General features: G+C 40.7%; 1 protein-coding gene across 1 annotated transcript in view; it reads left to right on the top strand.

Moving 5' to 3' along the window:
* The window catches only part of LOC148357516 (cell adhesion molecule 2-like), a 177,377-nt gene extending 164,502 nt beyond the window's left edge, over positions 1-12,875 (top strand). The window contains exons 8-10 of the mRNA XM_088345296.1: positions 349-527; positions 7,314-7,436; positions 8,087-12,875. Of these exons, the coding sequence (XP_088201422.1) occupies positions 349-527; positions 7,314-7,436; positions 8,087-8,205 (421 nt within the window). The 3' untranslated portion in view covers positions 8,206-12,875. The remainder of the gene's footprint in view (positions 1-348; positions 528-7,313; positions 7,437-8,086) is intronic.
* Positions 12,876-15,588: the final 2,713 nt, after the last annotated feature.

Below are 15,588 nucleotides of genomic sequence, written 5' to 3'. Positions count from 1 at the left end.
ATTCAATTCAATGAAACAAATAAGAGTACACCTCTGACACCGCAGTCTTCCATTATGTTTCGATTAAAAACTTCTACCATTAAGAAACGTATTATAAACTAAATAATGAAGCTCTCATATAACAAAGTAAAAACTTTAATAACAATTAACCTCACCGAGCCCCTTGGCCATGTACCTGATATTCGTACAGTTAAAGACCATTGTAACGTGACAACAGGTATTAAGGTTAGGAGAATGTAAGTTTACATTTCAGGTCCAGCAAAAATGCAAAGAAAAAAAAAGTGTGACATACTTACAAATAAAAATACTTGCCTAACATCTGGTTTGGATCTTGTTGCCCTTTTCCAGTCCAGAACCGGTCCTGTGGACGAAAGACGGCGGAGACCTTCCCGATGTGGAGCGCATGATTGTGGAGGGCCGAGAGCTCACCATTACTACTCTCAACAAAACCGATAACGGCACGTACCGATGCGAGGCTAGCAACCACTTGGGGACCAGCAGCGCAGAGTATATACTCTTTGTTTACGGTGAGAGTTATCGCTCTGATCAGTTTTTTTTTTTGCTACATTTCATACTCAACTTGATTTTATGTCATTGACAACCAAGGAATTTTTTTTCTTTAGCTCTTCCTATATGGAAAATCTAACACATGAATTAATTGATTGTACAGTAGACTCCGGGATACTATATTAATAGATTCTAAATTGGGGCTCGCAAGGTGAGATTGTCGTATGGCGAACCCTTAGTATCCCAGATAAAAACATTTAAATAGCAAAATAGTATCTAATTACTACTTATATGTATTACATGTGATCAAATAACAACTGTACATGTAGTGGAAAAATTAAATGTTATTTACTTTGGTGTGACATGACTTAAGTCGGTACAGTGGAGTTAGTAGGTGGATGCAGACAAGGAAGAAGACGCCGGATTAAAATTTGATTTGATTTGAAAACGAGGATTTTTAGATGATTTTGTTTTAGTAGTCGCTTCCTGATAATTGTCAGAATCATCGATTGGCCATATTCCTTAGCTAACAATGCATGTGGCTTTCTAGTATTTCTTGATAATAAAAAAGGTTTCATTTCCATGATTTTTTTTTTGTTCTCGCTTTAGCGTCACTGCAAATCTTGGCCCTATAGAAAATACTGTACAAAAAATATAGTATTGTATTGCACACGAGATTCTGAACTCAGCGTTGCTTTAATTGCTTCTTTCATTTGAAGTGTGCCTATAAAGTTGAGAGTAGCATTTTTACTCTATCAAGTATGTGTTAACACTGCCCTACTGAGTTTAATGCGCATTTATATAATTTTCCCACAGTGCCTATCATCTTTTATCTTACCTTTACCAACGCTGTTTGTGACGTACATTAAGCAGGAGGAAAGGGGGTTTGGAGAGTGTCTTTATTCTTGTCATTGCAGTTTTTTGTTAGAGTAGCATGAAAATGGCAGAAGTAATAAAAGGCCTGTTTCAAACCTCTAAAAGGATGAAAAAAAGAAGTTTACTTGAGTGCGTCTAAGACAAGTATTTGCGTGCCCATGATGAATGAGCTGACTGAGGCTGAAATCATCAATTAAGCCAAGAGATGGCGGCAGAAAGAAACAGTTTAAAAGTTTAAAATTCCGTACATCAGCTTTAATTATCATCCCAATCATCGATTAATTACTCTAATTTCATCAAGTTAAAGCAGTAATTTATGTGCCTTCTTCATATGTATTAAGCTTTGTTTGCACGGTTATCATGTTTTGCTTCTCCCTTTAGCATCCTTATAAGTTTTGGAACCTATAGCTCAGGGGTGGCGAACACGTAGCTCTAGAGCCGCATGCGGCTCTTGGCCAATAAGAATGCGGCTCTTTGCCTCATCTTATTTCCTATATACTGTGGCTCTTTGCCTTGTTTCATGTTTATTTTTTTTTGTGTACTGAGGGTGGACACTTTCTTTGAAATCAACACAAGAACAATACTTGTTGTATTAGAAGGCGAGGAGTGTGTTATGGGAAATAATGTTTTTAATTGTGTGTGTTTGTTTGTGTCTGTCTGTCGTAGGGGTCAGTGCGTGGTGTGGCTCTTTGACTCTCAGTTAAAAATTTTGGCCCTTTGTGTCAAACTTGTTCCCCACCCCTGCTATAGCTAAATAAATTTAAGTATGTTACAAGAGAAATTGAACTGCATGATGAGAGAGAAAGGCATTGTGGGAAAAAGTTCAGCCAATAGCATATCTGCATCTTCGAGATGCTGTGCCGTAAACCAAAAGGAGACCAGCATCTTATATGATGTCGACCAATAGCAGACATAGGCATCTTAGAGGCATAACTCGCCATAGGCACAGACACCGCAAAGTTTACATTTTGCACTGAAAATAATGTGTTGTTGATGTTGTATAGTGGGGAAAATGCTGTAACTTGGGGCAAAAAGAACATCGTATTCCAAATCGTAACGGAAAAACATTGTGAGCTGGGGAAGCAGTAAACCAAGCGGCCTACTGTACAAAAACCAAATAAAAGACGTTTTTAGCACAGGCTTCGTGACTGTATAATGAGGTGGTCTCCAGCGTGCTGCCACCTGAGTAGTCCGTGGACTGTTTTTTAAAATTTATTATGGGATATTTTAATCTTATAGGAAGTTTTATTTTTTCAACCAGCAGGATGCTGAGCCTATTTCATCCTTCAATAATTACAACCTGGTAATAACATTATAACAACATAACCTCATAGTAATGACATGATAAGTTGTCATTTTGGAAATACATATCAAACTAGTAGCCGTATGCGCCAATTAGAAAGAAAAAGTAGCTCTAAGCCTCAAAAAGGTTAGTAACCCCAAGTATAAGGTATTCCCCGCTAGTTTGACTTTCCTAGTCCTGTTGTTTAAGATTCCGTAGAAAAAGTTTTACAGTTGATGACACCAGAAATCGACAATTCCTCCATGTATTGTCTCCTTGGATGGCCTCAGCCCGGCGGACTCGTTTTGGGCACCCAAGAGGCGATAAATGTCGCGGCGGCGGCCTGATTCATCAGCGGCGGCCATTACGCGCCCTAATATGCTTTATTAGGCCCAGCGAGGCAACGCGCCGTGTCGTAATTATTCGGAGATGTTGGCGAGACAGCGGCAGATGCGGCGCGCTTAAGTACACTTGAGCAATGGCTACAACCACGTTTTATGACTTTTTGCATGCAGGCTCCCTCTACAGGTGTCACGTGGAACTGACGTTTGGATGCGAATACAAATATAACTGATTGTTATTGAGGTGGGGCTAAAATTAAGGCCGTAAAGATAGAGATTTGTTAAAGTTTAGGCAGATGACCATTTTTTGAAAAAAATAAAATTGAACAAATATAATAAAATTAACAGAACCCGAACAATCAGCCTTTTATTTGAGAAAAACATAGTTGTGGAAGAAGTTTTATATGTAAACTACTAATGGATAGGTCAGGGGTCACAAACTCAAAACTGTTCGTCTATTTAAAGCCGATTAAACTGCCTAGCGGCTAGAATCATTTGTTGTCTGTTAAACATTTTTAATTTTTAGTTCCTGATTCTAAAACAGCCACAAGAGGGACGCGATAGGGATATTGGCCCGTGTCAAATATGGATCAGCACCGATACAGATACTAATCAATCACCCATCCATTAAAAAAAATAAGATCAAAGCATATACAGTCAACACCCGTATATTCTGGACTATAAGTCTCTCTATAACAGGGGTGGCGAACACGCGGCTCTTGGCCAATAAGAATGAGGCTCTTTGCCTCATCATATTTTCTATATACTATGGCTCTTGTTTCATGTTTAGTTTTTTTTTTTGTGTGTATTGAGCATGGACACTTTCCTTGAAATCAACACAAGAACAATACTTGTTGTATTGTAAGGAGAGGAGTGTGTTATGGGAAATAATGTTTTTAATCGTGTGTGTTTGTGTGTATCTGTCTGTCATGGCAGGTCAGTGCGTGGTGTGGCTCTTTGACTCTCACAGTTAAAAATTTCCGCTCTTTGTATCAAACTTGTTCGCCACCCCTGCTGTAGAATATATGTCGCACCAGACAAAACATGCATAATTAAAAAGAACACCTATAAGGCACACACGGAGTATAAGTTACATGTTGGGGGGACATTTATTTGAAAACAACAAAAACACACAAGTCATCTTGGAAGGCAATTTCAAATAAAAGTGGTTTAGTGTGGACAATCACATTTGAAGTGATTTACAGTACCGGTAATAGAAATGTGACACTCAATGATATAATAATGTGTTAATAATTTAACATACAAGTCTCACTGGAATATGGGTCGCAACCCTGGACAAACTATGGAAAAAAAAATGTAACTAATAGTCCGGAAAATACGATACCCCGACTAGCGCAAATATTTTTTTCCCCCTGGGTATTTAAATATAAATAAATTATCATTTAAATATTTTATCCGATTTATGAAACTAATATTAGCCAATAAGAAAATAAAACAAGCCAAAGAAAGCATTATTCTAATTAAGTGTTATGTAATCTGCAAAAAGTCCAGATAAATTACATTAGGAAATATATTAGTAATATACCAGATAATAATTTAAATGTAATTTTTCCAATTCCACGATTTATTTTCAGATTCATATTCAGATAAGTGAACACGTCAAAAGACGGGGTCTCCATATCCCGGGAATCTACTGTATATTACCCATTATTCAGATAATCACTACACTCCTCACTTTTTAATGATTGAAATCTCAAATATTGAGTTAACTTCCGCTTTAAGAAAGGCACTATATCCTGATTAAATCCATCAGCTCCTTTATCAGTCATAGTCTGATTTCTTTATCAGTCATAGTCTGATACTTTACAAACAACGACCCACCAACACACTATTTTTTTGTTATTTTGTTTTTTCGGCTTCACCTGCCCTCAGTCAGGTAAGAGAATCAACACAAAGCACGCACGCGAGTAATTGCTGTTTGATTTTCCTCGTCTTGAGCGCCTTCCCCACGGAGAGCTTTTCGCTACATTGCGTCCCCCCGAAAAAAAAAATCAGAGCGACATTCCTGCATCAGGCAATCACATTCCGTGTCGGCTGGGCCGAGGTGACAGGGAGCGTGCGCCCGATGATGGATGAACTAACAAAGCACGCTGTGAGCTAGAAAATCGTGTTATTTGTCGCCTGCTTTTATCGAGTAGTAGCCGGACGAAAAACATGGTGGGAGTATGTTACGGATAGTAAGCAATTGTGTTGTTTATTATTGCGTTACTATTAGGAATGCATGATAATTATCAGGCTAGAGTCATTCAAGCGATAACGACCAAATCTGACATCACAGTTATCAGTTCAATAGAAAAGAAGCTGATAGTCACTTGAAGCCATGCTATAATATTCAATCAGCACATAATTTAATCCTTCGTTTATCGCTGTTAATGGGGACCAGAACCAGCAATATGCAAAAATCTGTGAATTAACTGCCCAAATATTTAAAGAAACACCAGCACCTGCTCACAGCAATAGTCGACCAGGGATAATAGATTGCTGCTGCACAGGTGCATTTAAATTTTCAGCGGAAACAACGAAAAGAAGGGCTGCCATGCATGAACCAAATTTGCTCTCGGAGCCCTCTATCAACAATAGTCGACTCAGGATAATGCATTGCAGCCATAACAGTACAGTATATTTTAGGCGACCACAATGGCACGCTTGAGTAGCGCAAATTAGAAAAAGCCCTCTTCCAGACCCTGCTCTCAGCAATTGTTGACTGGAGATAATAGACCACGGCCAACTCAAAGGTATGTAGAGTAGCCAAAAGATTTACTCAAGTAAAAGTACTTTTACTTCAGAATAATATTAATCAAATAGAAGTAAAAGTAGTCATCCAAATACTTACTTGAGAAAAAATTACTGAGAAACTGTAGCAATGTCGTCTTCATTGATTTTCTTTTTAAACAACCAATCAGATCAATTTTTTAAAGTCCGTCCAATCAACAAAAAAATCAATTTAATTTAAAAGTACAGTACATTGAAATAATCAACATAAATTCAAGTGCTTTAGCAAAAGATACAATAAAAATATGCATCGAATAAATAAATTAAGCACATGTAGCACCAAGTAGCACTTATCTTAACAGACTCAGCAACAAGCTAGCCCATGAAATCGAACAAAGGAGACATTGCATACTGTTGCTAGTGTTTCACACCCCTTTTAAAGGGAACATTCTTTTGATGTGAGGCCAGGGGTGCTCCTCCTCTTCTATGTTTTCATAGTTGGTATTGCTAAGCGATATTTTCGATCTGTTTCATCCGTAAACAACTTTTCCCCCACTGAAGTTGAATATGGTCACGTGACGAGGCTGCTACGTCTGATTGGTTAAACATGGTAGAGCCTAGCGGAGTTCTGCAACAAACTAAATGCACCTTAGTGGAGACAGACAGACGCATATTTACGTGGAGGGAATTTATTAAGTAACAAAGTAACGACTTCAATGTTGCCTCATGTAGCAGAGTTATAGTACTGTTTTTTTTCTTCACATTTTTTCCCAAGTCAAAGTAAAAGTATAGAAATTTAATAATACTCCTAGAGGTACAAAATTTCTCAAAACGTACTCAAGGATATGTCACGGTGTAATAGTACTCACCTCTGGGTCAACTATGCATTTCATTTTAGGCAGGCCCGAACCGCATGCCTCTAGACAAAAGTGCCTTTTGCTGGTCCCCACTTGCAGTGATATGCAATTAGGGATAATGGCCCGTGGCCACCCGGTTGCAGTTCATTTTCACCAGAAAGTACAGAAAAAAAGAGCCCAAATGGCTGACATAAATTTGCTCAGCAATAGTTGACCAGAGATAATGGATCACAGCCATAATTGTGCAAATTATTTTAGACGGGCCAAAACAGCATGCTTCCCGAACAAGGTTCGCTCTGCCGGTCCCCACTTGCAGCAATTTGCTATGGAGAATAATTGTTAGTAACTTCAAAAGTGCAATTCCTGCTTTGGTGAACAGAACGGCAAAAAACAGCCACCAGGCCAAGCAAAAACGTCCAATCACAATAATATGTGATCAGGGATTATGTATCCCGGAATATTTTTCTACCCATGATGCACTGTGGCCGCGAAGGGCAACGCATGATGTAGCAAGGGATTATGGTATGTTTCTTATTCGAATAATATTTTGATTTGCTCTGCAAGTAGTAACACAACTTAGTCGTGTATCCCCTCAACCTCTTCATAGTATGCACGAGGCACCGGAGAGTTCGGCCTTTATCAATCGTCTGGGTCACTATGTTGTGATTGTACTAGCTCATGTTGTGTGATATTACCTTTCTCCGGTTCTGTGCTCAGACCCCAACGCCATTGGTCAGCGCAGCCCTGACCATGCCCTGATCGGCGGCGTTGTGGCAGTGGTGGTCTTCATCACCTTGTGTCTGATCATCGTCCTGGGCCGATACCTGGCAAGACATAAAGGTAAGACCAGTGCTAACTATGTCTATCGCTATCAGTAATAAATTTCAACAACTATTTTTAGACTAAAAAATATGTTAATTGTTTGCACTGTGGTTCCCTGTTAAATAAATATTCATCCGAAATCTGAATGCGATTAGATTTCATAGACCTCAAAATTTGAAAAATTGGTGCACTGTTGATCCCAGCCAAAGAAAAAAACGCAAAATGCGGTTGTATGCGCAACCAATTTGGTTGTACTGTGGATCCCTGTTCAATGAATACATCAAAATTCAGCATTTGGTTGCATATAAGGGTAAATTGGTCAAACTGTCTATCCCTGTTAAATAAGAAATCAAAATACGAAATTTGGTCGCACGTGCAAGTAAATTGCTCGAATAAAGAAATCCAAAATCTCAGGTGTGACCAAATATGTAGCACTGTGCATCCCTGTAAAATGAAGATAACAAAATTTGAAAATGTGGTCACATTTGCAGGTAAATTGGTCACGCTATTTATTCCTGTTAAATGAAGAGATCAAAAACCTGTAAAAAAAAAAAAAAAAAAAAAGGAAATTTAACACACTGTCGATCCCTGTCGAGTAAAGAAATCAAAATCCGATATTTGGTTGCACGTGCCAGTAAATATGACGCACTTTCTTGTTCTGCGCCCAGGAACGTACCTAACGCACGAGGCCAAAGGGTCTGAGGACGCCCCCGACGCCGACACGGCTATCATTAATGCTGAAGGGAACCACCTGCACGCCGACGAGAAGAAGGAGTACTTCATTTAGGCTATTACTTCCCTTTTATTCCCTTTTTTTTTTTACTTTTTCAAATACAGACATGTAATTTGAAGCTGCCTCCATGTTACTTCCTGCTTTTCCCTGATCCGTTTACAATGATCTTCTTTTGTTTTTTTGCATTCATGGTTGGAGAGGGCAAAATTTTACAATATTTTTTTTAACCCCCGCATATAAAGATCCCAAAGTTGACCCTGGAAGGAAAAATTTAGAAGCACAATCTTCGATAAAAGGCGTTATCATCCCCCCACCTCCCCAGTATTCTGCTTTCCCAAGGCTGGCATTTAAAAAAGCACAAATTTGCAAAGGCTGAATAACCAGGAACCCTAACGCCAACTGGTTCTTGCCTCAGGATTCGTGTCAGGATCAGCGAGAGAAGAGTCTAGCCCTCCCACCGTGCCCCCTCCAAGGCAAAAAACGGGCAGGTTGGTGCCTATTAGCTTCCGGGGCTAACTATGCTCAAGGTGTGCATATCGCTGTTAAATACTTTGCTATAACGTGAATATTGGTGTAGAATATTGTGGATTCTCGGGCCCGTTTGTTGAACGTGGACCGACGCTCTGCAATGAAAAGCACGTGGAACATTTATTCACAGATTCCCAAGCGCCCTCTAGGTACAGTGGTACCTTGATAATGGTACTCGAGCATACTGTGTTCGTAATCGGTGTTCAAACAACGAACTGTTTGAATATCAAAACATTTTTTCTGTGCAAAGTAATGGTATTTATTGTTATACGTGCTTACATATTTCGATATAGTGAGCAAATGAGTGAAATGTGTACCTAACATCCATAACAGCCAAAATTGTTAATGTTTTGGTGAGGCAGACCTAAGCGTAAACATGGGATGCTTGGAGAAAATGAGAAAGAAAAAACACAGTTCAGGAAACACTTATGGCTGGCAGAGTTCAGGAAGTCCAGAACAGATCGACAACAGGTATATTCGGGCAGGAGTTTAGGAACATCAATGGCAAGCAACGATCCCCCAGCTTTTGCTGTTGGCACAGTCCTAAAAATACCGGGTTCTGATTATAGTCATGCGCAGGTGATGAAAAACAAGTGTGGGGTCTTCCAGTTTGTCTGCCTGGTGGCGCCCTCTAGTGGACGCTTGACGGGTATACTTAGGCAGAAGATCAGGAACCTCTGTGTCAACAACAAGCAGTTATATTTTGCTGCCTGAACTGTCTGTGAAAAACGGGTTCCTGATTAAAGTTAAATGCAGGTGATGAAGAGCAGGAGTGGCCTCCTCAAGTGTATCCACCTTGGCGCCCTATGAGGATGAAGATATACTGGATCCTAACAAAAATATTAATAAAACGTATTACTAATCAATTATCATATTTAAAAGTGTAGGAAATAAATATTAAACATCGTTAAGATCACAATGGCAAACTACTTTAAAGGATTTGCTATACCTTTAAGAAGCGGTTTTCGGTGGCAAACACTCATAAACCATATATTCTATTTCGCCAAAATTTCCTTCGTCAATTTGTCAGTTTTCTTTTATTTTTTTTTAACTTTCAATAAGTAGGCAATAAGTCGCACTGAATCAGGAATAATTCCAATACTTGTCGGACTGATGAAAATATGCTAGACGAGTAGCCAACTCACTCAGCCACACATTTATCTTTGAAGCGAAGCGAAAATTATTCAAATCGTTCGGCTATTGAGGTACCACTGTGGTAATTGACTGATTCCCAAGCGCCCACTAGTGCTGCCAGAATGAATCTCTTTCCTCTATTTAATAGTTGATTTCAATATGTTTGCATTTTAGCTACTGAATATTTAATAATGTAGTGATTCTATCTAACTTATCAGTGACAACTCGTTTACCGCTTTTGCTAGCTATAAATGTACGCTAAAGTAGTTTAATGTTGGTCGCGATGATGGTTAGTATTTGGTGTGAAAAGTAAGTAATATAGTAACCCATAAAAAACCTAGGTATTATTTAGTTTAGTGGATTATTTGGTGATACGAGCTTTTCATTGGATAGCGACGGATGATTTTGTGGTCCATAAAGTATGTAAATATCATGTAATTACTGAATTTTAGTAAAGAAATTTGAATAATTCTAACATGATTTGCATAGCATTTTCCAATGTGTTGTGGACAACTGTTTTCTTTTATGAAGGAGGAAGAGATGCACACAGAATATAAGGAAGAACAAGCTTATAAGGCAAAATAGGGACATTTTATAACATCAAATGTAATAAAACAATTGAACTTTTTTTAGAAAACTTTTCAAAATGGAAATGGATTTGAAATATCAGGAAAATGTCACCGTTTTTGAACTTATATCAAGTATGTGTAATAATTTGAAACTGTTAAATACTAGGGATGCACGATATGATTCTTTTTATATATACATATATACCAATGCCGTTACCAGATAAAATCCTGCTTCTGGGGACCAAAGCCAATAAGCGATAACTTTTTTTGTTTTTTTGATGCATGATTTATTTAGAAAAAATAAAATAAAAACCAATTGTTTCGATGTGTGTCTTTAGGTCGGTTTACAATTCTAATACTTTTATACAGAAATAAAGCCAGGCTCACCAGTGACTCGCACCAAAAAGCAGAGGTAGAGACACGATCACGCTGTTTTACTACCTCTATAAAAAAAAATATATATGTATAAATATTATATAATGACGAACATAAATTCTTAGTATCTTTTTGACAGGCCAAGCTCTCCAGTCCCTCGCGCGACCTAGTTTGTGCCACTACTTCTCTTGAAAATCTAAACATTATGTAATGAATAAAATAAATACTTAGAATCTCTTACAATCTCCGGTGCCTCGCTCAAATTTGGAAGAGATATTGTAGAGATACAACTGAGTCTATGCTACTACGTCTATAAAAAAAATTAAATATTGTATGTCGAGGAACATATATGCTTAGAATCTCTCCACCAAGGCTAGCTCACCAGTGCCTCTCACGAATTACAACAAAGTAGAGAGGAGAAACAACCAAGTTGTGCTACTTCTTCCACAGAAAATCTAGATACATTCTAATGAGACCCGGCAGTTATCGTGCATCCCTAATTATAATAAATGTGTGAATATGTTGTCCTTTTCCGTGTGCTCCTCCCACTCCTTTATAGTTTTCAAAAACAGGGATTGTATGAAGGGAGTAAAAAAGAGATTATGTGTGTATTTATCATCGTGATGAGACTTTTACTATATAATACGGATATTCTAGATGTTATTACTCGAATACTTGTCCTACAATACTGTAATCCCTCGCTACTAAGTACTTTGTGCAGCCACTATCCGTTATCCCTGATTGTATATTACTGCAAGGACCGGTATAGCGCGCTTTTGTCAGGCCTGGCGGCTCTATTTTGCCGTTCTGTCCACCAAAAAGCAAACTGCACTTGTGTGGCTGAAACTGTATTCCCAATCGCATATTACTGCAAGAGGGGACCTGCAGAGCGCGCTTTCGTCGGGACTGGCAGATCTTTTTTTCACTGTTATTTATGCCAAAAAAATGAACTGCACTTGTGCGTCTGTAATCCATTATCCCTGAATGCATATTGCTGCGAACAAGAGCCGGCTAGAGTGCATTTTTGTCAGACCCAGCGCCTCTGTTTTGCCATTATTTGTGCCTAACATGAACGGCACTTGTGCATCTATGATCCTTTATACCTGAATACACATTGCTGCGACCAACAGAGTGCACTTTTGTTGACACCATTTCCACCTAAAATGAACTATACTGATAAGAAAAATTTGCGTTGTGTGGCGGCTCATTATTTAAAAAAAATTCCGCCTAAAATGAACTGCAATCATGTGGCTAACATTTGATATCCCCTGTTCACTATTGCAGCGGGCAGGGGTGGGCAGAAAACAAGGTTCTGGCCACATTATATTATCCCCCGTTGACAAATGCTAAAAGCAGGGGCTGTCAGAGTCCTTTTTTTCAGTTCAGGCCGTTGAAGCGTGTCATTGTAGGCCGCCTAAAATGGACTGCACTGTTTTGGCCACAATTTTTAATCTTCGGTCATCTATTGGTATTTTCTTAAGGCGTTTCACCTAAAAAGAACAGTACCCCTGCAGCCGTAATCCACTATTCCCAGTTATTAATGTGAAAGGTGGGGGTCATCAAAGCACATGTTATAAAAGGGTGGGCTACTTCACGACATCTTGTATATCGTTGAGGGATATTGTCCTTATTAACCACATTAAACGAGGGATTACAGTATCAATTTTTTTCTCCAATTCTGTGACATTATGGACAAAAGGATCACCGTTATGGCCTTTGAGTTTGCTGCAAAACTGACGTCAGCTATCACTGTACAAGAAATTCACCACCGGCGCTCACCTTTCGTCGACATAAAGAACTCTTTTTGTAAGAAAAACTACACAAAAAAAAAAAAGACATTTGCAATTTGCTGTAAGTAATTTGCTTTTTATGGGGCTAAGGTAAACGTGTGTGTGTGTGTGTGTGTGTGTGTGTGTGTGTGTGTGTGTGTGTGTGTGTGTGTGTGTGTGTGTGTGTGTGTGTGTGTGTGTGTGTGTGTGTGTGTGTGAGAGGGGGAATGTAAGATTTTTTTTTCCTTAGCTTAATATTGAATATTCATTTTTCAACTATGCCACTGTAAAACAGACACGAGCAAAAAAAAAGGAAAAAAGTGTGTATTAAAGATGAATTTAAACTGAATGTGTTGCTGACATCATTCTTTTGGAAAGGGTTGCTATTAGCATTAGCATTGTGTAGCTTGAGATAATGCTATATAGTAGCTATACATTATACATGATTCGGTGACGAAACAAATAAGTATGAAAGACTTTGCAATAAGTGTCTTTGAAATTGTTTTGCACAAATAGAATCCCCTTCAGTGATTCAACAGAAAGCCTGTTCTGTCATGTCCTGCATGGTCGCCATGACACCCAGCTGGTCCCGCCCCTTGACACCGGCTGACACAGATTGACTTAATTGCGTGTGAGATTCTTAAGGGCTCGTTTTGGGACTGCCCGTTGGCATACCATTGTTTTGTTTGACTCGAGGAAAAACCCGTTCATGCCCGTTTGTTCTGAGTTACTGCCTTTCTTTCTTGAAGACCTGTTCGTGCCCGTTTGTTCTGAGTGATTGCCTGTAAGCCTGTTTTTGTTTTGTCTTTGGTCCCTGCGTGTTGGACAACTTTTATTTCCTAAATAAAAGTGACTGATCGTCTACCCAAAAATGAGTTCACCCTTCCTGCCTCTCGGTCCGTTCCGTGACAGAATGGTATGGCCACTCATGTGAACTCAGCGAACGATCCCAACCCAATTTGGGGAAAGCTGGAGGACGCCGTTTGGCAATCGCCCAGTGAGGTCGCCTTTCCTGTCCACTCGAACCACGGCCCGCCCGTCGTGGCATATGCTGTGCCTCGAGTGGGGTTTCCGGAAAGACTTGGCGCCGAGCTGTCGAGGTCCCCGTCGACATCAACGCCAGCCTGTCCGTCCGTCCGCCTGACTTCCCACCGATCTCGAGGTCCGTCCTTCCGCCTGTCTCGACGTCCGCCCATCCGCCTGCCTTCCCACCAGTCTCGAGATCTGTCTGCCGCCTGATTCACCCGTCCGCACGTCTGATTCTTCTGCTCCCCACTTCGACTTGTCTGCCTGCCTTTCCAAATCTTCGACTCACCCCTTCGACTCTCCTGCAACGCCCGATATGTCTGTGGTTTCCGCCTGCTTGCCTGATTCAACCATCCGCCTGTCGGATTCTTCTACCCACCGGTCCGACTCGTCTGCTGAATGAGCTCCTATCGGCAACAGCCCCCTCCTTCCGCGGTTCCTTCTCTGGCCGCGACGTCACCTTCCCTGCCCACTCGAAACACGGCCCTGCCCGTCGTGGCCATTGCTGTGCCTCGAATGGGGTTCCTGGGAAGATTTGGCGCCGAGCTGTCCGAGGCGCCTGTCTGCCTCAACACCGCGCCTGTCTGCCTCAACGCCGCGCCTGTCTGCCTCAACGCCGCGCCTGTCGGGCGACCTTCTATTCCCGTCTATCGGTCTGACTCTCCTGCTTGCCTGTCCGACCCCCTGCTTGCCTGTCTGACTCCCCTGCCGATCGCCTGTCTGACTCCCCTGCCGATCGCCTGTCTGACCCCCCTGCCGATCACCTGTCCGACCCCCCTGCCGATCGCCTGTCCGACCCCCCTGCCGGTCGCCTGTCTGACCCCCCCCCTGCTGATCACTTGTCCGACCCCCCATTCTGGGGTGCGAGGTATTTATTTTCTTTTGGGACCTCAGGAGCTGTCCCTTGAAGGGGGGGTTCTGTCATGTCCTGCATGGTCGCCATTACACCCAGCTGGTCCCGCCCCTTGACACCGGCTGACACAGATTGACTTAATTGCATGTGGGATTCTATTAAGTATGTGTTAACAATGCCCAACTTAAAGTTCAAAGAGCTTTATTATTTCGTTTCCATCACGCCTATCTGCTTTTATCTTACTTTTACCATCATTGTTCCGGCCACTGAGTGCATTTCGCTAGAGAATAGGAAGCAGGGGGAGAGAAAGGAGGAGAGCGATGTCACGCTCCGGGTTGCGGTTGTCTTTTAATACAGGATGAAAATGGTAAAAGTAAAAAAAGGACTGTTTCGAATACAGTCCAAATGTCAACCCAAACCCCGAAAAAAATAACAAAGGAATAGTTTATTCGAGCGCTTCTAAGAATTTCACATACTTGCACGTATATCAAAGGGAGCTTGACACAGGCTGCAATGCTGAGTTCAGCCAGAAGGTGGCATCAGAGTGTAGAATATGTTGAAGTTACGGACAAAAAAATAATTATATAAAACATATATATATATATATATATATATATATATATATATAGGCAGGACGGCGGCGCAGTGGTTAGCGCGTGTGCGGCACAGTTCTGAGGTAATGCGATCGAACCACCTGTGTGGAGTTTGCATGTTCTCCCGTGCTTGCGTGGGTTTCGTTCCACATTCCAAAAACATGCATGTTAGGTTAATTAGCCGGTCTAAATTGTCTCTTCGTGTAAATGAGCGAGCAAATTGTCTGTCCCTGTGTGCCCTGCTACTGGCTGGCAACCAGTACAGGGTGTTCCCTGCCCACTGCCTTAAGATAGCTGGAATGGGCTACAGCACCCCCGCGACCCTACTGAGGATAAGCGGTGTAGATAATGGATTTATTTTATATGTATATATAATTTATTATATTTCGTCCCAAGGGAAAATGACGACTTCCCTATCCTCACAGAAGAGTTAGGCAGCAATTAACTCACTGAAGAACGGAAAATCTCCAGGAATCGACAACATCCCATCAGAACTCACACAAAATGGTGAGCAAACTATAGACATTTTGACAAAGATTTGCAGAAAGATCTGGCAAATAGGACAGTGGCCATCTGCATGTACAAAATCG

Source organism: Urocampus carinirostris, chromosome 10, assembly GCF_059441175.1.
Source record: "Urocampus carinirostris isolate Australia breed hairy pipefish chromosome 10, RoL_Ucar_1.0, whole genome shotgun sequence".
Lineage (NCBI taxonomy): Eukaryota > Metazoa > Chordata > Actinopteri > Syngnathiformes > Syngnathidae > Urocampus > Urocampus carinirostris.
Note: the sequence above shows the minus strand (reverse complement) of the source record. Positions and strands in the feature narration are given on the sequence as shown.